Genomic DNA, 25886 nt, shown 5'->3' on the forward strand with positions numbered 1-25886 from the left:
AAGATTTCCCCTCTCTTCCTGCTCTGGTGACAACCCAAAAGTTGGGATTTTCTTTCACTTTCGGTGATAACGGTAAACAGGACAAATAGAGGGTGAATCTCTCTAATGAGGGCACAGGCAGCAACAAACACTGACAGAGGTTCTAATCCCTGTCCATTCTATCCAAAAAAAAAAAAAAAACGTTTTGCCGTCATACTTTAATAGTGTATCTATTATCTGTCTGTATATCAAATTATACACTCAGGGACAGCTGACAGAGACATTTGCTTCTATAAAAGGGACAGTCCCTCTAAATTAGGGACAATTAGGAACGAATCATTTCCTCTGACTAAAGCTTGAGAAATCAGGGCACTTCCCAATTGCCTCAAACTGCAACAACTCCCCTTCAAAGAGTGTCTCCAATATTCGGCCATATTGGCGAAACCCATGAATTAGAATTCTTAGAGATGGCCTTCGGGAACATGGCCGCCAATACGGAAGCCCCGGACCCTATATTGTCCTATGTGAACTCGCTCTCTAGCGCTCATTCGTCCGTGTCACATGCCAACACACTGTGCAAAGTAACAACAACAACAGCCGCCGCCAATCAGGGCTCTCGTGCGGCCCGTGCCCATTCGTCTACTCTGTGAAAGGGGCGCTGTCATTGGCCGGTCTCCGTGTCAGTCTGTGAGTGGGCGGGGCGGAGCAGGGAAGTGAGCAGCAGGGAGATCCTGGAATATCCTGGCAGTGAGAGGAGCGGGCAGGTAGGTGGACGGGACCGGGTGTGAGGTGTATAGGTGACACGTGTTCTCCTTTATGTATTAGACAGACTGAGGCCGACCCTCACATAGAGGGGGATGTATCAATGTATGGAGCGGCTATGAATGGCAACCAATCAGCTTCTAGCTTTCATTTTCAAGGTTTAACTGAAAAAGCTAAAGATTGAAGCTGATTGGTGGCACAGCACACCTGCCCTAGTTTTAATACCCCTTCCTCCTGTATATTGTCTGTTATTACATATACATTGTATATTGCCTGTGATATCATTCTGTACAGTGTGGGGGGCCTGGAGCATGTCATGCGCGGGGGCCTGGAGCATGTCATGCGCGGGGGCCTGGAGCATGTCATGCGCGGAGGCCAGGAGAATGTCATGCGCAGAGCACGGGGGCCAGGAGAATGTCATACGCAGAGCGTGGGGGTCAGGAGTATGTAATGTATAAAGCTTGGGAGTCATGAGTGGGTCATGTAAAATGTGCAGGGGGTCATGCATGGGGTGCGGGAGTCAGGAGGAGGGTAATGCACAGGGTACGGGGTCAGGAAGGGGGCATGCACAGGTGTGGGGTTCATGCACAGGGTGCGGGGGTCAGGAGTATGCAGTGTGTGGGGGTCAGGCGTATGTCATGCACAGGGGTCAGAAGGGGGTCATGCACAGGGTGCAGGGGTCAGGAGTATATCGTGTGCAGTGGTTAGGAGTGGGCCATGCTCAGGGTGTGGGGGTCAGGAGTGGGCCATGCACAGGGTGTGGGGGTCAGGAGTGGGTCATGCACAAGGTGCGGTCAGGAGTATGTTGTGTGCGAGGGTCAGGAATGGGGCATGCACAGGGTGCGGGGGTCAGGAGTATGTTGTGTGCGAGGGTCAGGAATGGGGCATGCACAGGGTGCGGGGGTCAGGAGTATGTTGTGTGCGAGGGTCAGGAATGGGGCATGCACAGGGTGCGGGGGTCAGGAGTATGTTGTGTGCCGGGGACAGGAATGGGGCATGCACAGGGTGTGGGGGTCAGGAGTATGTTGTGTGCCGGGGTCAGGAATGGGGCATGCACAGGGTGAGAGTCAGGAATGGGGTATGCATAGGGTGCGGGGGTCAGGAGTATGTCGTGTGCCGGGGTCAGGAATGGGGTATGCACAGGGTGCGGGGGTCAGGAGTATGTTGTGTGTGGGAATCAGGAGGGGGCTCATGCACAGGGTATGGGGGTCAGGAGTATGCCGTGTGCCAGGGTCAGGAATGGGGCATGCACAGGGTGTGGGGGTCAGGAGTATGTTGTGTGCGGGAATCAGGAGGGGGCTCATGTACGGGGGTCAGGAATGTTGTGTGCGGGGATCAGGAGGGGCTCATGCACAGGGTGCGGGGGTCAGGAATGTTGTGTGTGGGAATCAGGAGGGGGCTCGTGTACAGGGTACGGGGGTCAGGAATGTTGTGTGCGGGAATCAGGAGGGGCTCATGCACAGGGTGTGGGGGTCAGGAGTATGTTGTGTGCGGGAATCAGGAGGGGGCTCATGTACGGGGGTCAGGAATGTTGTGTGTGCGGGAATCAGGAGGGGCTCATGCACAGGGTGCGGGGGTCAGGAATATGTTGTGTGCGGGGATCAGGAGGGGCTCATGTACAGGGTACGGGGGTCAGGAATGTTGTGTGCGGGGATCAGGAGGGGCTCATGCACAGGGTGCAGGGGTCAGGAATATGTTGTGTGCGGGGATCAGGAGGGGCTCATGCACAGGGTACAGGGGTCAGGAATATGTTGTGTGCGGGGATCAGGAGGGGCTCATGCACAGGGTACGGGGGTCAGGAGTAGGTTGTGTGTGGGGATCAGGAGGGGCTCATGCACAGGGTACGGGGGTCAGGAATATGTTGTGTGCGGGGATCAGGAGGGGCTCATGCACAGGGTACGGTGGTCAGGAGTAGGTTGTGTGTGGGGATCAGGAGGGGCTCATGCACAGGGTGCGGGGGTCAGGAATATGTTGTGTGCGGGGATCAGGAGGGGCTCATGCACAGGGTGCGGGGGTCAGGAATATGTTGTGTGCGGGGATCAGGAGGGGCTCATGCACAGGGTGCGGGGGTCAGGAATATGTTGTGTGCGGGGATCAGGAGGGGCTCATGCACAGGGTACGGTGGTCAGGAGTAGGTTGTGTGTGGGGATCAGGAGGGGCTCATGCACAGGGTGCGGGGGTCAGGAATATGTTGTGTGCGGGGATCAGGAGGGGCTCATGCACAGGGTGCGGGGGTCAGGAATATGTTGTGTGCGGGGATCAGGAGGGGCTCATGCACAGGGTACGGGGGTCAGGAATGTTGTGTGCGGGGATCAGGAGGGGCTCATGCACAGGGTACGGGGGTCAGGAGTAGGTTGTGTGCGGGGATCAGGAGGGGCTCATGCACAGGATACGGGGGTCATGAATATGTTGTGTGCGGGGATCAGGAGGGGCTCATGTACAGGGTGCGGGGGTCAGGAATATGTTGTGTGCTGGGATCAGGAGGGGCTCATGCACAGGGTACAGGGGTCAGGAATATGTTGTGTGCGGGGATCAGGAGGGGCTCATGCACAGGGTACAGGGGTCAGGAATATGTTGTGTGCGGGGATCAGGAGGGGCTCATGCACAGGGTACGGGGGTCAGGAGTAGGTTGTGTGTGGGGATCAGGAGGGGCTCATGCACAGGGTATGGGGGTCAGGAGTATGTTGTGTGCGGGGATCAGGAGGGGCTCATGCACAGGGTACGGGGGTCAGGAGTATGTTGTGTGTGGGGATCAGGAGGGGCTCATGCACAGGGTACGGGGGTCAGGAATATGTTGTGTGCGGGGATCAGGAGGGGCTCATGCACAGGGTACGGGGGTCAGGAGTAGGTTGTGTGTGGGGATCAGGAGGGGCTCATGCACAGGGTATGGGGGTCAGGAGTATGTTGTGTGTGGGGATCAGGAGGGGCTCATGCACAGGGTACGGGGGTCAGGAGTAGGTTGTGTGTGGGGATCAGGAGGGGCTCATGCACAGGGTATGGGGGTCAGGAGTATGTTGTGTGTGGGGATCAGGAGGGGCTCATGCACAGGGTACGGGGGTCAGGAGTAGGTTGTGTGCGGGGATCAGGAGGGGCTCATGCACAGGGTACGGGGGTCAGGAATATGTTGTGTGCGGGGATCAGGAGGGGCTCATGCACAGGGTACGGGGGTCAGGAGTAGGTTGTGTGCGGGGATCAGGAGGGGCTCATGCACAGGGTACGGGCGTCAGGAATATGTTGTGTGCGGGGATCAGGAGGGGCTCATGCACAGGGTACGGGCGTCAGGAATATGTTGTGTGCGGGGATCAGGAGGGGCTCATGCACAGGGTACGGGCGTCAGGAATATGTTGTGTGCGGGGATCAGGAGGGGCTCATGCACAGGGTACGGGGGTCAGGAATATGTTGTGTGCGGGGATCAGAAGGGGCTCATGCACAGGGTACGGGGGTCAGGAGTAGGTTGTGTGCGGGGATCAGGAGGGGCTCATGCACAGGGTACGGGGGTCAGGAATATGTTGTGTGCGGGGATCAGGAGGGGCTCATGCACAGGGTGCGGGGGTCAGGAATATGTTGTGTGCGGGGATCAGGAGGGGCTCATGCACAGGGTGCGGGGGTCAGGAGTGGATCAGGCACAGAGTACAGTCTGCCGAGTGGCTGCTATGGGTTTCTTGCACATCATCATTGTGCATTGCTGCACTGAATGAGGCAGTTGGGTGATGGGAATGAGCTTGTCATTGATTATGAATTGATGAGGATTGCTGCACTCTATGATTGTCTCATACACCCCGCTAATCTCCTCTATAAAGTCTATTTCTAGGGAGGCAGCCAACCCCCCCCCCCCCGCAGTCACCTCTCTGCCCAGTGCAGACCCCCGCAGACCGCTCCACTCACCTACCCCACATACCAGCAGGGTGCCCCTCATCGGTGAGGACATCACACTGCACACCTTCCAGCAGAAAGGAGTCTATAATGATTTGTGGGTGGGGTGATCCTCCGTGCCCCGGGTTCCCAACTATTAAGTGAAGCCTCCCCCCCCCCCCGCCTCCCATTAAAAAGTTCTGAGTGCTGGGGGGGAGATCACATGGTCACTGTGATTGGTAGCACAGTGGTCACATGATTGGGAGTTGGTTGCGCCAGCTGCTAATCAGTACTGGGGACCAAGAACGATCTTTCACAGCACAGAAACATTGATTGCCCATAGATTGTGCGGCACGTGGGCACTGAAGTCGCCCTTTTGCAGTGTAACAGAGGCGGGGTGTGTGTGTGTGTGTGTGTGTGTGTGTGTGTGTGTGTGTGTGTGTGTGTGTGTGTAAACACACAGATCTATGTCCTGTCAGGGGAGAGGAGACAGATTGTGTGTTCCCAGTACAGAGGAACACTGATCGGTCTCCTCCTCTTGTGAGTCCCCCCCCCCCACAGTTAGAATCACTCCCTAGGGAACACAGTTAACCCCTTGATCACCCCCTAATGCTAACCCACAAAATAGTCATATTATCAGGTTATTTCTCACACACAGCATATGCATACCACAAATGACACCCCGAAACACATTCTACTATTACTGCCGAGTATGGCGATACCACATGTGTGAGACTTTTACACAGCGTGGCCACATACAGAGGTCCAACATGCAGGGAGCGCCATCAGGCGTTCTGGAGCACCCAGGACAATTCTGACATTTCTCTCCTACATGTAAAAATCATCATTTATTTGCTAGAAAATTACAGAGAACCCCAAAACATTATATATATATATATATTAGCAAAGACCCTAGAGAATACAATGGCGGTCGTTGCAACTTTTTATCTCACACGGTATTTGTACATCAACTTTTCAAACGCGATTCCCATCTTGTCCTCTGGGCCCTATTGTTGAGGTGCAGGAGGCTGGGATCAGGTAGATCTTCCCAAATATTGGAGGATACTTAGATTTCCTCTTCAGAGGATCCTAACAGGGAGGGAGTAGCCGCACAAGTCAGGTGTTTGTCTACTCCCTTACTTAACCCTTTTGTTGCCTGCAGTACAGGCTTGAGGTATCTACCTCTAATAAGGTTCATTTGAACCTCCCCCACCTGGGGATGTTTTTCCTATTCATACATAGCTATGCATTCTGAATGGGAACATTTCTATGAAAGAAATGGGGGGGGGGGGGTTCCATCTATTAATGCTGCAGTCACCTCAGTGAGCAGAGTCTCACATGTCCAGTGGATAATGCACTGATGTTAAAGGATCCAGCAAGTAAGGCTCGGTTCACACGGGGCGACACGACTTGCTGCGCCGCGACCTCAGCGGCGACTTGCAAATGACTTCTGTATAGAAGTCAATGCAAGTCGCCCGAGGTCGCCCAAAAGTAGTACAGGAACCTTTTTTCTAAGTCGGAGCGACTTGAGTCGCTCCTCTTAGAACGGTTCCGTAGTACAGAACGGGGGCGACTTGTCAGGTCGCGGCGCGGCAAGTCGTGTCGCCTCGCATCGCCCCCTGTGTGAACCGAGCCTTAAGGTTGGGTTTTCCTTTTAAAGACAGGATGTCTTTTGCAGTTCTGGCTGCAATTGGAGTAGCTCAGTCCATTAAACCTTTAACGTCTGCTCTACTATTTTGGTGGAGCACATTTTGAGTCATGCCAATGTGGAATGTGGACTCCGAGGGGTTAAGGAACAGGTGCGAGATACCTGAAAGTTCTACCTGATCAGCAGGCCCGGCAAGGGGCTGGTGTATTTGACGCACTGTGTCTCACAGATGCTATGATGGACTCCGTTGTTTAAGCCCTATGGCTTATACTTGGACTAGTGCCTTTTTGCAGAGGTCCGTGGCTGAAATATTGATCAGCTGAAGCACCAGGTGAAAACCCTTAGCCAGTCTGTGTTCCCTCCTGGGGTACAACTATTTAGAGTGGATAAGTACATACAAAAGGGGTAAAGCTCTCTTTACCAGTAAAAGGAGGTTCAAACAGTTTTCCTTTAATCATGCAGCCTCTGCTATGCCTGGGGTATCTGCCTTTAGGCATTCTCGACAGTCTCAATTGTCAGGTTCAGGAGAAAGTTCCCAGGGGCAGCACCAGGATCTTGGAGCAGAAAGCACATAAAGCAGAATAAGGTCTTCTCATGAAGGAGCACCCCCACTCGTTTGGGTGAGGGGAAAGGTCCTGCGATTCTCAAAGTCTGGCAGGAACAATGTTAAGAGCAGAGCAGAGGGATTTCTGCGAGATACATATAGAGATATAGAGATATATATATATCTCTATATCTCTATCTCTATCTCTATTATTTTTTTTCCTCTAGGTTGCATCTAGAGTTTCAAGAGCCTGGATGGCCCAGTCGGCTTTTGATCTGAGGGTTCGGGTCCTGTTTGAGTGCTGCCTTTGGGGTCCTTGGGGCTGCTGATGTGGCAGTCTTTATGCAAGAGTGTCCGTCTCCTCAAAGAATGCTCCTAATGCCGCGTACACACGGGCGGATTGTATGGCGTACTTAGTCCGTCATACAATCCGACGGACAGTCCGTCATACTTTCCACTGAACGGACTTGACCACACACGGATACACGAACAGTCCCTCGAAAGCTTGCGCGATGACATGTACAGCACGTACGACGGGACTAGAAATAGGAAGTCCAAGACACAGCAAAGCACCCTTCCGCCGTGTAAATCCTTTCTGGGCATGCGCCATTCTTAGTCCGTCCAACTAGCACACTGACGAGCGGATTGTCCGCTGAAACCAAAGTATGACGGACAGAATTACGGAAATTCCGAAATACTTGGTACGCCGGACTGCACGCTGAAAAAGTCCGCTGAAGCCCACACACGAGCGGACTGTCCGCTGAAATGTGTTTAGACGGACTAAGTACGCCATACAGTCCGCCCGTGTGTACGCGGCATTAGGTGAAATGAAGCTGGCCTTGACTTTTATCAGGAGCCAGATCCATGCCGTGTTGATGTCTTTTCCTACGGCCTCTTGCTTCCCACTCTTGGTGCGTAGCTTATTCAGGGGGTAACACAGTTTATTCCCCCTATCAGGGCACCTCTAAATCCTTAGGATTTAAAATTAGCCTTGTTGGCTTTGTTAAATCTGCTGTTTGAACGTTATGAGAAATTCTCTTGGTTCTTTGACAAGAAAGATAATCTTTTTTGCTTGCCATTTCTTCTGCTAGAAGAGTATCGGACTTACGGCTCTGTCTTGTAAGAGCCATATTTCATCATGCATAAGGATGAGGTGGTTTTATGTCCTCATCCTGAATTCTTACCAAAAGTGGAAACAGGTTTTCATTTAAACCAAGATATTATTCTTCTTTCTTTCTCCGCAGAATCCTTAATCTGGGGAAGAAAAAGCACTACAGTCTCTTGATGTAGTAAGAGCGATCAGAGTCTGTTTAAAGGCGACTGCTCAGGTTCACAAAATACAGGTGTGTGTTTTTTATTTTTTATTTGTTTGTACTGCCAGAGGGTCCAAGATATGGACAGGCAGCATCAAGATCCACTATTTTCCAAATGGATTTGTCAAGTGATTGTTCGAGCTTCAGCTTAAAGAAGAAAATTCTTCCTTCTCGGATTAAGAGCACACTCATCCAGGGCGATTAGTGCCTCTTGGGTGATGCATCATCAGGCCTGTATGGCTCAGATCTGTAAGACCGCAACATTGGTCTTCATTTCAGACGTTTTATCCAATTTTTTTCAAATCGATATTAAAGGTCATGAGGAGATTGCCTTTGGGCACAGCATACACTGCAGGCTGCATTATGAGTCCTCGGGCCTCCACCTTCCTTGATTCTGTCTCCCCCTTTCAGTTGCCATTGCTATGGGACATCCCACATAGTTATTACTATGGCGCTGTGTCCCCTGATGTAAGAAAAAAAAAAAATAGGATTTTTAAAACAGCTTACCTGTAAAATCCTTTTCTTTGATGTACATCAGGGGACACAGAAGTCCCTCCCTTCTTCTTCTTATACACCTTGATTGCTTGGCTACAAAACTGAGGACTCCCAGTAATGGGAGGGGTTATATGGGGGAAGTTCACACCTTAAGGGGCGTGCCAGTGTCCAGCACCTGATGATCCGATATATCCCACGTAGTTATTACTATGGCGCTGTGTTCCCTGATGTACATTAAAGAAAAGGATTTTATAGGTAAGCTGTTATAAAAATCCCTTTTTTTACAGTAATCAATGCAATTTTAATGGCACTGATCTCTGTATTAATGCCAATGGTCCCAAAAATGTGTCAAAATTGTCTGTGTCCGCCATAATATCGCAGTCATGATAAAAATCACCGATTGCCGCCTTTTACTAGTAAAAAAAAAAAAAAAATTTATTAAAAAAAAATGCCATAAAACTATCCCCTATTTTGTAGACACTATAACTTTTGCGCAAACCAATTAATAAGTGCTTATTGCAATATTTTTGGTTAAAAAAATAAATAATGTAGATGAATACGTATTGGCCTAAACCTGAGGAAAAAAATATATTTTTTTATATATTTTTGGGGGATCTTTATTATAGCAAAAGTAAAAAAGAATGCGTATTTTTTTTTTTTTTTTCAAAATTGTTGCTATTTTTTGTTTATAGTGCAAAAAACCTAAAGCCGCAGAGGTGATAAAATACCACCAAAAGAAAGCTTTATTTGTGGGAAAAAAGGACGTCAATTTTCTTTGCCACAACACATGACCGCGCAATTGTCAGTTAAAGCGACGCAGTGCCGAATCGCAAAAAGTGCTCTGGTCTTTGGCCAGCTAAATGGTCCGAGGCTGAAGAGGGTAATTAGGCAAACCTTTGGTGCGTCCTAGGGTGCTGCAGGGAAAAACAAGCGGCGGCGTTTTCTATCTTCAGTCCCTCTGCGTCTGTGTCTGTGGTAAAAGATAATCCTTCCCTTTCTGGGGTGGCAGACCATACTGGTTCCATTTTTTTTCTTTAATTTAAAATTTAATTTTTACAGTAATCATTGCAAATTTAATTGCACTGATTGCTGTATTAATGCAAGTGGTCCCAAAAATGTGTCAAAATTGTCCGAAGTGTCCGCCATAATGTCTCAGTCACGATAAAAATCGCTGGCCGCCAACATTACTAGTAAAAAGAAAAAAAAAATTATAAAAAATATCATAAAACTATCCCCTATTTTGTAGACGCGATAACTTTTGCGCAAACCAACCAATATATGCTTGTTGCTAATTTTTTTTACCAAAAATATGTAGACTACGTATCGACCAAAACTGAGGAAAATAATAATATTTTTTAGGGTATATTTATTATAGAAAAAAGTTAAAAATAATGCATTTTTTTTTTTTTTTTTTCAAAATTGTTGCTATTTTTTTGTTTATCGAGCAAAAAATAAAAACCACAGAGGTGATCAAATACCACCAAAAGAAAGCTCTATTTGTGGGGAAAAAAAGGACATCAATTTTGTTTGGGAGCCACATCGCACGACCGTGCAATTGTCAGTTAAAGCGGCACAGTGCCGAATTCGCAAAACGTAGTCTTGTATTTGGTCAGCCAAATGGTCCGGGGCTTAAGTGGTTAAAATGGGTGTAAACCCTCCTGGAAAAAATAAAAAAACGCCCTGCATGATAAAGTCATAATGAGCTAGTATGCTATGCATACTAGCTCATTATGAATTACTTACCTGAAAACAAAGCCCCTGCAGCCGTCCTCACCTATCCCGGAGGTTCATTCCGGTTATCGCCGCTCTGGCGCTGTGATTAGCCGGAACCATGATGACATCTGTGCCGCGGGAGCCGCTGGGAAAGGCACATTACAACTGAAACCAGGGCACGTAGGGGGCCATTGCTTCAGTTGGCTTAAGTGCACATGTGCCGCATGACATCAGCACATGCAAATACAGGGATTTCTCCTAAACCATGAAGGTTTAGGAGATATGCAGTGCAGCTACAAGTAAGCCTAATTATTGGCTTGCTTGTAGTTTAAAGTGGTTATAAAGGGTTTACAACCACTTTAAGTCTAAACATTGTATCAATTTGTATTTTACATCAAAGGAATAGACTTCTGTATGTAAATTAAGAACGTTTAAACACTAAATCTTTTGCCGACAGTTGTTGTTTTCAAGTTTAAAATCTTTTTTTTTTTTTTTTTTTTGCTAGAAGAAGAAAAAAATGTATATGTGTGTGTGTGTGTGTGTGTGTGTATATATATATATATATATATATATATATATATATATATATATATATATATATATATATATATATATATATATATATATATATATATATATATATATATATATATATATATATATATATATATATATTATAAATTTTTTTTTTTTATTATTATTATTTAGCAGAGACCCTAGAGAATAAAATGGTGGTTGTTGCGATATTTTATGTCGCACTGTATTTGCGCAGCGTTCTTTCAAATGCAATTTTTTGGGAAAAAATATTACCTTTAACGAATTACAAAAAACAATTAACCAGTAAAGTTAGCCCAAATTTTTTTTTTTCTTGTATAATGTGAAAGTTTTTATGCCACAAGAATCGTGATCTTTTTTTATTCTAAGCAAAAACATTGTGACTCTCGTTTTGGCCAGAATCGTGCAGCTCTAGCACCTAGCATAGCTATCCACTCACACCTCGGGTGAGAGAGAAGACGGGAATTTGTGTCCCCCCCCCCCTTTCTCACCCTTTCCCTTACCTTCAAAGGCCATTTATGGCACCCACACCCCCATCTCACCCCCTATTTCTTTGCTAGTACCTCCTTTATTTTATTTTTTCCCCTTGCATCTTCCCTCTTGCGTGTTCAATCTAAACCTACAAAGGAGCCATGAGTGTCTATCCCTAGACCCAAAGTCCCCCAATTACAAAAAGTTTGATATGTATGCTACATTATGGGCCTTGAAATTAGAGATTTTTCTTTTTATATTTTACTTTTTTTTATTTTATTTTGATTTGCTTGTTGTACACAGCTTGATCAATGCCATAACATGATTACCAGATGTAAGACACTAGTACCATTGTGTGTTTCATCCTATACTATACGACTACTTTAACGAGATACCTTCCACTGTTCATTGAGAATTATGGAACCAGGGAACGGGAGTTCAAAGGTACCACATCCCAATGACTATAATTTTTTTTTTTCAATTTTTAAAATTCCGTTGTTCATTGTTATTACAGCGGCTGCATCTGCAACTATGTTTATTGCTATATACTTTCTCTTAAAACTCAATAAAAATTGATCTGGGAAAAAAAAGTGTTCAAAAACGCTGATCGTGACATTTTGAATACTTTCAAGGGCAGTGGAGGGGTTTAGGGTCTTGTAGACCCCAGATCCCTCCATAAAGAGTACCTGTCGCTGCCTATTACTGTTAAAAGGGCCATGTAAAAATATAAAGCTTGAATCGAGGGGATTCCAGTGGTTCTGATTGCCCCAAATTAGCCTCAACGTCCTTGGTATGCCGACATAGTAGAAATGGTGGCGGATGTTCCTTAGCGTCCAGCGATGCGAGAGGACCTTCTGTCACAAGATCCGATACTTCATCCTGCCTTACCGTCGCTGGTTTTAATGGCATGGCTGTTGAAAGCCAGGTGCTAAGGGACCTATGCTGAGGGCATCTTGCTGAAGTCATCTTCTCGGAAGATTTATCATCGTATGTGGAAGGCCTACATCTCCTTATGTTAAGCGATGGGGTGGCGCCCGCGTACTTATTTTGTTTCCAGGATCCTGCTGTTTTTGCAATGAGGGGTGGATCAGAAACTTGCATTAAGCACCATTAAGGGGCAGATATCAGCTTTCACTGACTTTTTTTTTTTTTTTCAGCGACCTTTTGGCGACTAATTCATTTATCGACTACATTTTGTTAAGGGGGTTCGACGTATGCCCCCCCCCCCCCCCCCCCGGTTTGACCACCGCTGACTACGTGGGATTTAAATCTGGTGCTCTCGGTGCTTCAGAAAATGCCGTTTGAAAACATTAGGGAGAGCCCTTTATTGACACTCTGTAAGAAAGTAGTCTTTCTAGTGGCTATTACATCTGCCAGGGGAGTTTCTGAGTTGGTCTCCTTGTCATGCAAGTCTCCCTACTTGATACTCCACAAGGATAAGGCGGTGCTACGTCCGCAGCCTTCATTTCTTCCAAAGGTTGTTTTGGCCTTCCATCTAAATGAGGACATTGTGCTTCCATCCTTATGTCCTCAGCCGTCACATCCAAAAGAGGTTGCTTTGCATTCTTTGGATGTGGTCCGGGCTCTGCGGGTGTATCTGTCTGCTACAGCTCCCTTCCGGAGGTCGGACTCGCTGTTTTTATCGGTAGCTGGTCCGAAGAAGGGCCTGGCGGTCTCGTCAGCCACCCATTTCTCGGTGGATCAGACAGATCGTGATTCAGGCCTATGCCATAAGTGGGCGGGTGCCCCCCTTTCCGGTCACGGCACATTCGACCAGGGCAGTCGGTGCCTCCTGGGCTTTCCGACATCAAGCGTCCGTTTCCCAGGTGTGTAAGGCGGCGACCTGGTCATCCGTTCACACTTTCACTAAATTTTACAATTGCTTGCTTCGGCCGCATTGTTTTGTAGGTGGCTGTTCTAAGGTTGCAACTCCTCTGTTGAGGAGTTCTGGTTGTTATGGGGGGAGTTTATCTTATTGCTGTTCCCACCCCTCGTTGTTTTTACATTGCTTGGGGACGTCCCTAAGGTCAAGAAGAACTGCTGTGTCCATCAATGAACAATAGAGAAAATAGGATTTTTGTACGCACCGTAAAATCCCTTTCTCTGAAGTTCATTGACGGACACAGCACCCACCCCTCCTATTTTATGTTTTGTACTGCTTTTTGACGAACTGAGCTGCTGGAAGCAGAGTGAGGGGTTATAGCCAGTAGAACCGCCGTTTTTTGTGCAGTTTTGTTGTTTTTTTAACATGTTCTGCCTAGTCCTCTCCTAAAGGGGTGATATAACCCTAAGATGCTGTGTCTGTCAATGAACTTCAGAGAAAAGGATTTTATGGTGAGTACAAAAATCTTATTTTTTTGGGGGGAAAAAATTACACTTTAATGAATTAAAGAAAATAAATAAAACAAACCAGTAAAGTTAGCCCAATTTTTTTTTTTTTTTTATTTTTTTATTTTTTTTTTTTTTGTATAACGTGAAAGAATTTTCGACGCGAGAATTATGAGAATTGTGATCTTCTTATTCTAGGCCAGGGGTCTCCAAACTATGGCCCTCCAGTTGTTCAGGAACTACAATTCCCATCATGCCTAGTCATGTCTGTAAATGTCAGTTTTACAATGCTTCATGGGACGTGTAGTTCTACAACATCTGGAGGGCCATAGTTTGGAGATCCCTGTTCTAAGCAAAAATACCCGTGATTCTCATTTTGGCCAGAATTGTGCAGCTCTACAGCCTAGCAGGATTAGTGCTGTTTCAGGGAGTTTCACATACTTAACCCAAAACTATATTGGACAGGTTACCGTTGCTTTTATTGATACTTCCCTATACCCCTCTATATACATTTCAAAAAACTAGCCACAACATATAAGGCCATTCACAACTCTGGCCCCAGCTACATCAACAACCTCATCTGCAGATATCGCCCAAATCGTCCTCTCCGCTTCTGGTCGCTAGCTCTCTAGCTACCTCCTCCCACTCTCGCCTCCAGAACTTCTCCAGAACATCTCCCATCCTCTGCAACTCCCTGCCCCAGTATGTCAGGTCAGCCCCTACCCTGGCCACTTTTAGGCAATCCCTGAAAATTCACTTATTCAGGGAAGCCAAGCCTACCCCACCTCCGACCTAAGAACAAACTGTAACTGAGTCACCTCCATCAGATCACGCCTTGCAACTATTACATTTTGTACAACCTTCCCCTCTCTTTTTAGATTTTAAGCTAAGTGAGCAAGGCCCTTCTGTCCCTTCTGTATTGTAATTGTACAGTCCCCACTCTACATTGTAATGCTCTGCGTAAACTGTTGGTGCTATAAAAATCCTGTATTATAATATAATGTATACTTTCTTATTTACTGTTATGAACACATTTTCGTTTTGGATTTTAATCATTTGAGTATCTATTATTTCTTCTTCTTCTTTTTATTATTATTATTATTATTATTATTAATAATAATAATAATAATAATTATATATATATATATAATTTTTTTTTAATTATAATATTAATAAAAAAAAATTATTTATGTATATAATACATTTTATTTTTATTTATTTTTTTGGTGCTGTGTGTGGCACTTTAAAGAGGAGGGCCGGTTTAAAAAAAAAAAAAAATTAAAAGTCAGCAGCTGCAAACACTGTAGCTGCTGACTTTTAATAAGCACACTTACCTGTCTAGGGCGCCCACGATGTCGGCCGCCCGAGGCTGACCCGTCCCTCGGTCTCGGGTCCCGGTGCCGCCATTTTGGCTAAGGGAAACAGGCAGTGGAGCCTTGTGGCTTCACTGCCCGTTTCCTACTGCGCATGCGCGAGTCGCGCAGCGCTTTGTGAATGGGACACGCTGTGTTCTGGGACACACAGTTCCCAGAACACAGTGCGACCCATTACCCAGAAGACGCCGCACGGAGGAGAGAAGATCTCCGCGGAGGAGGAAGAGGCAGATTAGGATGATGTGCCTAGCAACAGGCATTTTTGGTAAGTAAAAAAAAATAAAAAATTTCTTCTTTTTTTTTTTCAGATTTTTTTTTCTAATTTTTAATGTATTTTTTTTTTTTTCAGGGTGGCCCTCCACTTTAAAGTCCTCCTTACTTTTTTTTTTTTTTTTGTTTTTCATATATATATATTTGTGTTTGTCATTTCAGTGAACTGTGCTCTATATATCTTTCTATAATTTGCAGCAGCATACAGTGATTTGTGTCTGTAGTGTAATAAAACATTGAGGTTTGCCTATGACCATCGTTGTGCAGAAAATGTTTTTCAGTTCTCAGTCCTGTACAAAAGGTGTACGAATGTAGAAAAATGTGTTTTGATAGTCGCGTCCTACACCTTCCACTGTGATTTGCACAGATTTGACTGTTTTGCATGTGGAGTGTGACGTTTGCTGAGCTCCATGACTGTTCCCGGGTTACTTTTACAAAGCAGACCAGTCGGTGAAGAAGTGCAGGTTGCAGTAACCCATAGCAGCCAATTGCAAGTCATTTATTTTATTTGATGACTGTAAAATGGAATGTGACTGAATCTGTGGATTACTGCCCTTAGCAGGTCACCTTTATATCTGATGTTCAGATTATCTGCCAATGTTTTTTTTTTTTTTTTTTTTTTTCATGCTATAAACTGAATTCTTTGTTTTTTCTCTGTAGGCTTTACAGTCCCTTATCCCCTACCACTAGGAGAGTCTGCCTGTTGGAAAGACATGCCTGCAGGTAAGAGAATGCACAGCTTATATTTTAATGTGGACTTTCTGTTTTGGTAAGTTAAAATGAACTAGTATTTTGCATATACTAGACAACGTTCACCTTACAGGAGGGATGAGAAGACGGTGCTTCGCCAGATTTTGTAACGGAAGTGACGTTCCGTCGCCACCATCTTGCTACACCCCGCACTCGTCCACAGTAAGGATACAGTGAGCAGACGGAAAGCGGACATCTTGTTACACCCACCGGAGTCATGCATTTCACACTTGTTTTTAACAGTAAACTGAGCTCATATAGTGAAATTCAGTATATTTTAAATCCATAAGACTCTTTTGATGTTGAGTTTTTCAAAGCAGCGGTGTTCTGTCATATTAGCAAACCTGTGGGATCAGCACGCTCTCTGCTGCTTTTTAAAATTCAACATCTGAACAGTCACACTATTTAAAAATCCATCTGACTGTTCAGATGTTGAATTTTAAAAGCAGCAGAGAGCGTGCTGATCCCACAGGTTTGCTAATATGACAGAACACCGCTGCTTTGAAAAGTCATCATCAAAAGAGTCTTATGGATTTAAAAAGACTGAATTCCATTATATAAGCTCAGTTTAAAAACAAGTGTGAAATGCATGACTCCGGTGGGTGTAACAAGATGTTCGCTTGCCGCCTTCTCACTGTATCCTTACTGTGCACGAGTGCGGGGTGTAGCAAAATGGCGTTGGCATCAGAATTTCACTTCCGTCACAAAATCTGATAGGTCGCCTAATCTGACGAAACACTGACTGTGATTTATTATCTGCCCTCTGCTTTCCCCCTGTGATCCACCTTCTAGACCAGCTGTCTTCAAACTTTCTGAATAAAGGGCCAGTTTACTGTCCTTTAAGTCTTTAGGGAGGTCTGGACGTTGGTGTCAGTGGGAGGATTAATGGCCAATCATTAATGTCAGTGGGAGGATTAATGGCTAATTGTTAGTGTCAGTGGGAGGATTAATGGCTAATTGTTAGTGTCGGTGGGAGGATTAATGGCCAATCGATGTCAATGGGAGGATTAATGGCCAATTGTTTGGTGTCAGTGGGAGGATTAATGGCCAATCGGTGTCAGTGTGAGGAATAGTGCCCCATCCTTGGTATTAGTGAAAGGAACACTGTCCCCAGGGCCGGATAAAGGCAAGCAAAGGGCCGTACCCGGCCCCCAGACTGCAGTTTGGAGACCACTGTTTTAGATGGACTATGGAAAAAAACTGTAATTTTGGCTGTAAGGGCCAAGTCACTGCAGCGATTCTTCTGCTGGAAACAACCCGGATTATGGCTCTTGCACACAGAAGCAAAATAATCTGCGTCGGGATCTGTCATGAGTACATTTTTGATTTATTTTTTTTCCTTGCTAGAGGAGAAGATTTTTAACAAAGGCGCGCGTGTGTGTGTAAAAAAAAAAAAAAAAAAAAAAAAAAGTCCCCGTTTTGAAAGCAAATACTTCAACACATAATCTAGGAGGCATAATAAGTCTTTTGAACATGTCATTTTTTTTTCCCACAAGTTTTTGGAAAACGCGGAATTTTTTTTTTTTATTATTTTTTTTTTTTATTATTTTTTTTTTTTTACACAAAGAGGTAAATTTATAAGATTTTTTCTAACACATAGCATGTGCGTGCAAAAATTTCACCCCAAAATACATTCTGCTACTCCTCCCTTTTAGTATGGTGAAACCACATGTGTGAGACTTTTTCACAGCCTGGTCACATACAGAGGCCCAACATGCAGGGAGCACCGTAAGGCCGCGTACACACGCGGGGACTGTTCGCTCAACTTTGTCCGCTGAACAGTGTTTCGGCGGACAGTCCGCCCGTGTGTGGGCTTTCAGCGGACAGTTTCAGCGAACAGTCCGCTGAACAAAGTTTTTCGGAATTTCCGAAAAACTGTCCGCTGAAACTTTGTTTCAGTGGACAGTCCCCTCGTGTGTAGGCTTGTTCGTCAAACTAAGTCTCGCGCATGCTCAGAAAGAATTTACACGCCGAAGGTTGCATTGCAGTGTATAGGACGTCGTTTTCTAGTCCCGTCGTACGTGCCGTTCACGTCATCGCGCACGGTTTCAGCGGACTGTTCGTTCATCGTGTGTGGGCAAGTCCGTCCATGCTAATTTTGAGCGGACTGTCCGCTGAAACTGTTTGACGGACAAAGTTGAGCGAACAGTCCCCGCGTGTGTACGCGGCCTAAGGATGAGCACTGATGTGGCATGGATGGGTACGCATAAGCACTGATGAGGCATGGATGGAGCATGGATGAGACATGGATGGGCACATAGTTAGGTTGAATAAAGACACCAGTCCATCCAGTTCAACCTGAGTGAGTGTCTACAATTGTCCCTATCCTTGTACATTGCACACTCACATCGGTCCCTACCCTCAAGGAGCCCAAAATCCAAGGTCCCCATTCATATACTAGGGTCAATTTTGCACAGAAGCCAATTAACCTACCTGCATGTCTTTGGAGTGTGGGAGTAAACCAGAGTACCCAGAGGAAACCCATGCAGGCACAGGGAGAACATGCAAACTCCCGGCAGGTAGCATCATGGTTGGGATTCGAACCTGCTAGTTTACTGCGCATGGCCATGAATGGGCACGTGTGAGGCATGGATGATGAATGGATGGCATGTATGAGGCAGGCGTGAGGCATTTATGTGGCATGGATGGGCATGGAAGAGCACTGATGTGGCATGGGTGAGGCATGGATGATGCATGGATGAGCATTTATGAGGCATGGCTGAGCCATTTATGAGGCATGGATGGGCACAGATGAGGCATGGATGAGGCACGGCTGAGCCATTTATGAGGCATGGATGGGTACAGATGAGGCATGGATGAGCAAAAAAGAGCACGGATGAGGCATGAAGTAGTGTGGATGAGACATGGATGGGCACATGGCCATGGATGGGCACGAATGAGGTATGAATTAGCATGGATGGGCACATGGCAATGGATGGGCACGGATGAGGTATGAATTAGCATGGATGGGCATGGATGGGCACATGGCAATGGATGGGCACATGGCAATGGATGGGCACGGATGAGTTATGAATTGGCATGGATGGGCACATGGAAATGGGTGGGCACATGTGAGGCATAGCTGGGTATGTATGAGGCATTTATGGGGTATGGATGGGCACAGATGAGGCATGGGTGAGGCATTTATTGGGCATGGATGAGGCATAGATGTGGTTTGAATTGGTGTAGATCAGTGCTGTGAGCACTCCAGAGACGGCTCACTCGTGCTGCTGCACCGACTCCCTCCTCACGCTGTACCGATCAGCATGAGGAGAGGAGAGAGCTGAACCAGACATGCCCCGTTTGTTGACAAGTGATCGTGTAAAGCGCTGGCAACCTTTGTATATCTGTTACGATGGATATACTTTGAGGTGTTGAGCTGCTTCCTCTAGCCTAGCATTGGGTGAGTATGTGTTATGCATGTGAATGTGGTCTTCTAGTCTGGAGACCTGATGTCTCCTCGCTCCTCGCTCTGCACTGCTGCTCCCCCGGTCACCTGACAAGATGATCGACAGAGTCGAGTCTCCCTGTTCTTGACATTATCTATAGCAATTGCCATGAATTATTGCCGAGGGGGCAGTTTACAAGTGTGGAGCAATGTATTCTCTGTGATGAATTTGTTAAGCTGTCTCTGGCTCTCTCAGATAAGTTCATTCCCAGAGGGTAGAAGAAAAAGCAAGGAAATTGGAGAATACGGATCATAGGTTGGGAGTGCGGAAGGCCAATTGTTTTCTGCCGGAATCCTTCGAGGGTCCATTCTGTAGACTGACGGCCAACTCTGCAGACCACCTACAATGTGCGTCTACCATTTCCGTGTTCAGAGAGAGCTGTCGTGTTAAATGAGACTGGCAGGTGTGAAACCTTACCACATATCTGAGATTTCCATAATATATTTTATGCACACACTATATTACCAAAAGCATTGGGACATCTGCCATTACACATACATAAATGTTAATGGCAACCCAATCTTAGTCTGTAGGGTTCAATATTAAGTTGGCCCACCCTTTGCAGCTATAACAGCTTCAACTTTTCTGGGAAGGCCGTCCACAAGGTTTAGAAGTGTGTCTAGGGCAGTGATGGCAAACCTTGGCACCCCAGATGTTTTGGAACTACATTTCCCATGATGCTCAAATACACTGCAGAGTGCATGAGCATCATGGGAAATGTAGTTCCAAAACATCTGGGGTGCCAAGGTTCACCATCACTGGTCTATGGGAATGTTGGACCATTCTTCCAGAAGCGCATTTGTGAAGTCAGACACTGATGTTGGATGAGAAGGCCTGGCTCGCAGTCTCCACTCGAATTCATCCCCAAGGTTACATAGTAGGTGAGGTTAAAAAAAGACACAAGTCCAACCCATGTGTGTGATTATATGTCAGTATTACATTGTATATCACTGTATGTTGCGGTCGTTCAGGTGCTTGTCTAATAGTTTCTTGAAACTATCAATGCTCCCCGCTGAGACCACCGCCTGTGGAAGGGAATTCCACATCCTTGCTGCTCTTACAGTAAAGAACCCTCTACGTCAGCCTTTCTCAACCTTTTCAACACGGAGGAATCCTTGAAATGGTTCTCTGGTCTCGAGGAACCCCTGCTAAAAATGAGAAATCTACAACTCATGATACATCAGTGTGGTGGTCAGTGAGAGGAATGGTCCTTACACTTGTGGTCATTGGGAAGAATTCCCTCCTTACAGATAGCTACAAAGACCAATGGTGTCGGTGGGAACTTATCTGAGAGGCAGAAATTGCCCAATGCTGAAGGAACCCCTAGCAACCTCTGGAGGAACCCTAGTTGAGAATCACTGCTCTACGTAGTTTAAGGTTAAACCTCCTTTTCTTCTAATTTTAATGCGTGACCACATGTCTTGTTAAACTCCCTTCTGCAAAAAAAATTTCTCCCTATTGTGGGGTCACCAGTACAATATTTATATATAGAAATCATATCCCCTCTCAAGCGTCTCTTCTCCAGAGAGAATAAGATTAGTGATCGCAACCTTTCCTCATAACTAATATCCTCCAGACCCTTTATTAGCTTTGTTGCCCTTCTTTGTACTCTCACCATTTCCAGTACATCCTTCCTGAGGACTGGTGCCCAGAACTGGACGGCATACTCAAGGTGCGGCCGGACCAGAGTCTTGTAGAATTATTGTTTTTTTCTCTGGTGTTTTTAATGCCAATATTCTGTTTGCTTTGTTAGCAGCAGCTTGGAATTGCATGCCATTGCTGAGCCTATCATCTACTAGGACCCCCAGGTCCTTTTCTATCCTAGATTCCCCCAGAGGTTCTCCCCCCAGTGTATAGATTGTATTCATATTTTTGCCACCTAAATGCATTATTTTACATTTTTCTACATTAAACCTCATTTGCCATGTAGTTGCCCACCACATTCATTTGTTCAGATCTTTTTGCAAGGTTTCCACATCCTGCAGAGAAGTTGTTACCCTGCTTAGCTTAGTATCTTCTGCAAATACAGAGATTGAACTGTTTATCCCATCCTCCAGGTTGTATATGAACAAATTAAACAGGATTGGTCCCAGCACAGAACTCTGGAGGACCCCATTACCAATCCCTGACCATTCAGAATACTTCCCATTTATCACCACCCTCTGAACTCGCCCTTGTAGCCAGTTTTCAATCCATGTACTCACCCTATGGTCCATGCCAATGGTCCTTACTTTGTACAGTAAACGTTTATGGGGAACTGTGTTAAATGCTTTTGCATAATCCAGATACACCACGTCTACGGCCCTTCCTTTATCTAGATGGCAACTCACCTCCTCATAGAAGGTTAGTAGATGGGTTTGGCAAGAACGATTCTTCATGAATCCATGCTGATTACTGCTAATGATTCCGTTCTCATTACTAAGGTGTTCTATTGATTGAGGTCAGGACTCTGTGCAGGCCAGTCAAGTTCCTCCACCCTAAACTTGCTCATCCATGACTTTATGGAATTTGCTTTGTGCACTGGTCCAAATCATTTGGTGGGGGGGGGGATTATGGTGTGGGGGTTGTTTTTTTAGGGGTTGGGCTTGGCCCCTTAGTTCTAGCGAAGGGAACTCTTAAGGCATCAGCTAGAGCTACAAGATTAATTGTTAAAAGATTGGGATCTCGATTCAGCCCACCCTCCCCCCCCCCCCCCCCACACACACACACACGCACGTGCACACACGCACAATCTTAAAGAGGAACTGCAGTCTGCTTAAATAATTTATAATAAAAACATATTTGCCATTCTGAAGCTTCCATCCAACCACTTTGCATATTATTTCATATATACTGGGATTCTGTACTTGCCAAATATGCTGCAGAAATCTCCCTCCACTGAGTCTGGCTACAGCCATTTTAACTGTGGGCAGCTGAAGCTGTTGCCTGTTCACCTCCCCCTCCCTTCCTGGCAAACTCACGAGAGTGAGAGAGAGAGCTGCGCATGATGTCATAAGCCTAGGCTAATGACCAGACAAACAGGAAGTGGGCTGTATAAGGTATTGAAAAAAATGACTGAAGGCCCGCTTTTATCCAGCATTTCCACTATTCATGTAGAACAGGGGTAGGCAACCTGGTGAAACTGCAGAGGAGTTCCCTGCTCACAGCTGTCAAAAAAAATAAAAATAAAAAAGCAGCTGAAAATATTTATCAACGACTTTGCTCAGTAATGAAAGAGACGGGTAGAAAGAAACATTGGATCTTATCTATCCTTCTGTTCATTTACAGATCAAAGGCATGAACTTTGGTCTGCAAAATGAAGTCAGTTTAACCACTTCAGGACCGCCGTATTGCCATTGTACGTCAGCACAATGGCACAGGCAGTCAGAATCACGTACATCTACGTGATTGCCTTCCAGCGGGTGGGGGGTCCCATCGGACCCCCTCCCGCTGGATACGGCGGTCCGATTCGGTCCAGCAGCGATCCGTGATGAGGGGATGGCCGTTCGTTTTCGGCCACCCCCTCTGGATCGCTCCTGGCCAATGAGAAACTTCCTCCCCTGTGTATTGTTTACACAGGAATGAGGGAAGTGATGTCATTCTCCTCGGGGCGGTCTTTTTGACCGGACTACGAGGAGAAGAGTAAAAGTAAGTCTGCACGAACACTACACTGACATGTAGGTACACACAGGCACACAAACCCCCCCCGATCCCCCCCCCGATCGCCCCCCGATCCCCCCCCCCGCCCCCCCTCCCCCCCCAGTCACAGTGTCACTGATTGCATTGATCATTTCTTTACTGATCAATGCATTCAGTGTCAGTTGTGACAGTAAAAACTGTCAGGACAGTTAGTGTTAGGTCCAGGGTAGCCCCCTATCACCCCCCAATAAAGATTTAACCCCCTGATTGCCCCTAGAGTTAACCCTTTCACCCCCTTTTGCCAGTGTCACTAAGCGATCATTTTTCTGATCGCTGCATGTGTCGCTAGTGTCGCTAGTTATTTTTTTAGGTTCACCGCCAGGTTTTTATATCGCTAGGTACCCCGATATACTACCCAATAATGTTTTTAACCCCCTGATTGCCGCTAGTTAACCCTTTCACCCCCTTTTGCCAGTGTCACTAAGCGATCGTTTTTCTGATCGCTGCATTAGTGTCGCTACAGTCGCTAGGTAGCTAGTTATTTTTTTAGGTTCACCGCCAGGTTTTTATAGCGCTAGGTACCCCGATATACTACCCAATAATGTTTTTAACCCCCTGATTGCCGCTAGTTAACCCTTTCACCCCCTTTTGCCAGTGTCACTAAGCGATCATTTTTCTGATCGCTGCATGTGTCGCTAGGTAGCTAGTTATTTTTTTAGGTTCACCGCCAGGTTTTTATATATCGCTAGGTACCCCGATATACTACCCAATAATGTTTTTAACCCCCTGATTGCCGCTAGTTAACCCTTTCACCCCCTTTTGCCAGTGTCACTAAGCGATCGTTTTTCTGATCGCTGCATTAGTGTCGCTACAGTCGCTAGGTAGCTAGTTATTTTTTTAGGTTCACCGCCAGGTTTTTATAGCGCTAGGTACCCCGATATACTACCCAATAATGGTTTTAACCCCCTGATTTCCGCTAGTTAACCCTTTCACCCCCTTTTGCCAGTGTCACTAAGCGATAATTTTTCTGAACGCTGCATCAGTGTCGCTAGTGTCGCTAGGTAGCTAGTTAACTAGGCTCCCAAAAAGTCCCCCACATGTGGTATCCCCGTACTCGGGAGAAGCAGCAGAATTTATTTTGGGGTGTAATTTGACTTCTGCCCATAGCATGTGTGAGCAATATATCATTTAGTGACAACTTTGTGCAAAAAAAAAAAAGTTTGTAATATTCCCGCAACTTTTGGCAAAATATAAAATATTCCATGGACTCAACATGCCTCTCAGTAAATAGCTTGGGGTGTCTACTTTCCAAAATGGGGTCATTTGGGGGGGTTTTGTGCTATTTTGGCATTTTATGGCCTTCGAAACTGTGATAGGTAGTGAGGAGTTAAATCAAAAATTTGCACCCTTAGAAATCCTGAAGGTGGTGATTGGTTTTCGGGGTGCCGTGCGCGACTAGACTCCCAAAAAGTCCCACACATGTGGTATCCCCGTACTCGGGAGAAGCAGCAGAATGTATTTTGGGGTGTCATTTCACATATAACCATGGCATGTGTGAGCAATATATCATTTAGTGACAACTTTTTGTAAAAAAAAAATTTTTTTTTTTTTTTTGTCATTATTCAATCCCTTAGGACAAAAAAAATAAATATTCAATGGGCTCAACATACCCATCAGCAATTTCCTTGGGGTGTCTACTTTCCAAAATGGGGTCATTTGGGGGGGATTTGTACTGCCCTGCCATTTTAGCACCTCAAGAAATGAGATCGGCAGTCATAAATTAAAAGCTGTGTAAATTCCAGAAAATGTACTCTAGTTTGTAGACGCTATAACTTTTGCGCAAACCAAAAAATATACGCTTATTGACATTTTTTTTACTAAAGACATGTGGCTGAATAAATTTTGCCCTCAATGTATGACTAAAATTTAGTTTATTCGATTTTTCTTATAACAAAAAGAAGAAAATATCTTTTTTTTTCAAAATTTTCGCTCTTTTTTCATTTATATCGCAAAAAATAAAAATCGCAGAGGCAATCAAATACCATCAAAAGAAAGCTCTATTTGTGGGAAGAAAAGGACGCAAATTTCGTTTGGGTGCAATATTGCATGACCGCGCAATTACCAGTTAAAGCAGCGCAGTGCGAAATTGCAAAAAGACCTCTGGTCCTTAAGGTGTTTATTGGTCCGGAACTGAAGTGGTTAAAGTAACTTTGTGAAGTAAAAAAAAAAAAAAATTTTATTTTTTTTTGTTTTTATTAAATTGTTTCTCTGTTTTAACCGCTTAACAACTCCTTATTCTCCCTCTCTTAAATCTGTTGGGTTTATATAAAAAAAAAACAAAAAAAAAAAATTTCTAATCGACGTGGGAATCGTCCGAAAAAAAAAAATCAAATGCGCATGAGTGGAAAAGAACGTTTACTGTCAAGAAATTTCTTTCATTAACTACTTGTCACCTTCCCGCAGTACTTTTACAGCAGGTACCTGTACGTTGCCGGCCGGCTCCCTGGTTTGTGGTGCGTGTGTGCACACCCCCTGCTGACCCATGCTGTGATTGGACACGCACAAGCTTGGCAGCTGATTTCAGCCAATGATTTTGGCAGAAGTCAGCTGAGCGGGTGTGTCCAATCACACACACACACACACACACACACAGTGTGTGAAGATTTGAAAGATTTGGCTGCTGAATGACCAGGCCATTTTTTGTGATTCGGCACTGCGTCACTTTAACTGACAATTGCGTGCTGCTGCACCCAAACAAAATCGACG

At 45.6% G+C, this 25886-nt stretch overlaps 1 protein-coding gene across 1 annotated transcript in view; it reads left to right on the forward strand.

Moving 5' to 3' along the window:
- The first annotated feature begins 656 nt into the window (after positions 1-656).
- Positions 657-25886, forward strand: part of EFR3A (EFR3 homolog A) — a 258754-nt gene continuing 233524 nt past the window's right edge. Inside the window, exons 1-2 of the mRNA XM_077493357.1 lie at positions 657-743; positions 15964-16026. Of these exons, the coding sequence (XP_077349483.1) occupies positions 16017-16026 (10 nt within the window). The 5' untranslated portion in view covers positions 657-743; positions 15964-16016. The remainder of the gene's footprint in view (positions 744-15963; positions 16027-25886) is intronic.

The sequence above is a fragment of the Lithobates pipiens genome, unplaced genomic scaffold, assembly GCF_037356315.1.
Source record: "Lithobates pipiens isolate NorthernLeopardFrog02 unplaced genomic scaffold, aLitPip1_a1.2 Scaffold_19, whole genome shotgun sequence".
In the NCBI taxonomy this organism is placed as follows: domain Eukaryota; kingdom Metazoa; phylum Chordata; class Amphibia; order Anura; family Ranidae; genus Lithobates; species Lithobates pipiens.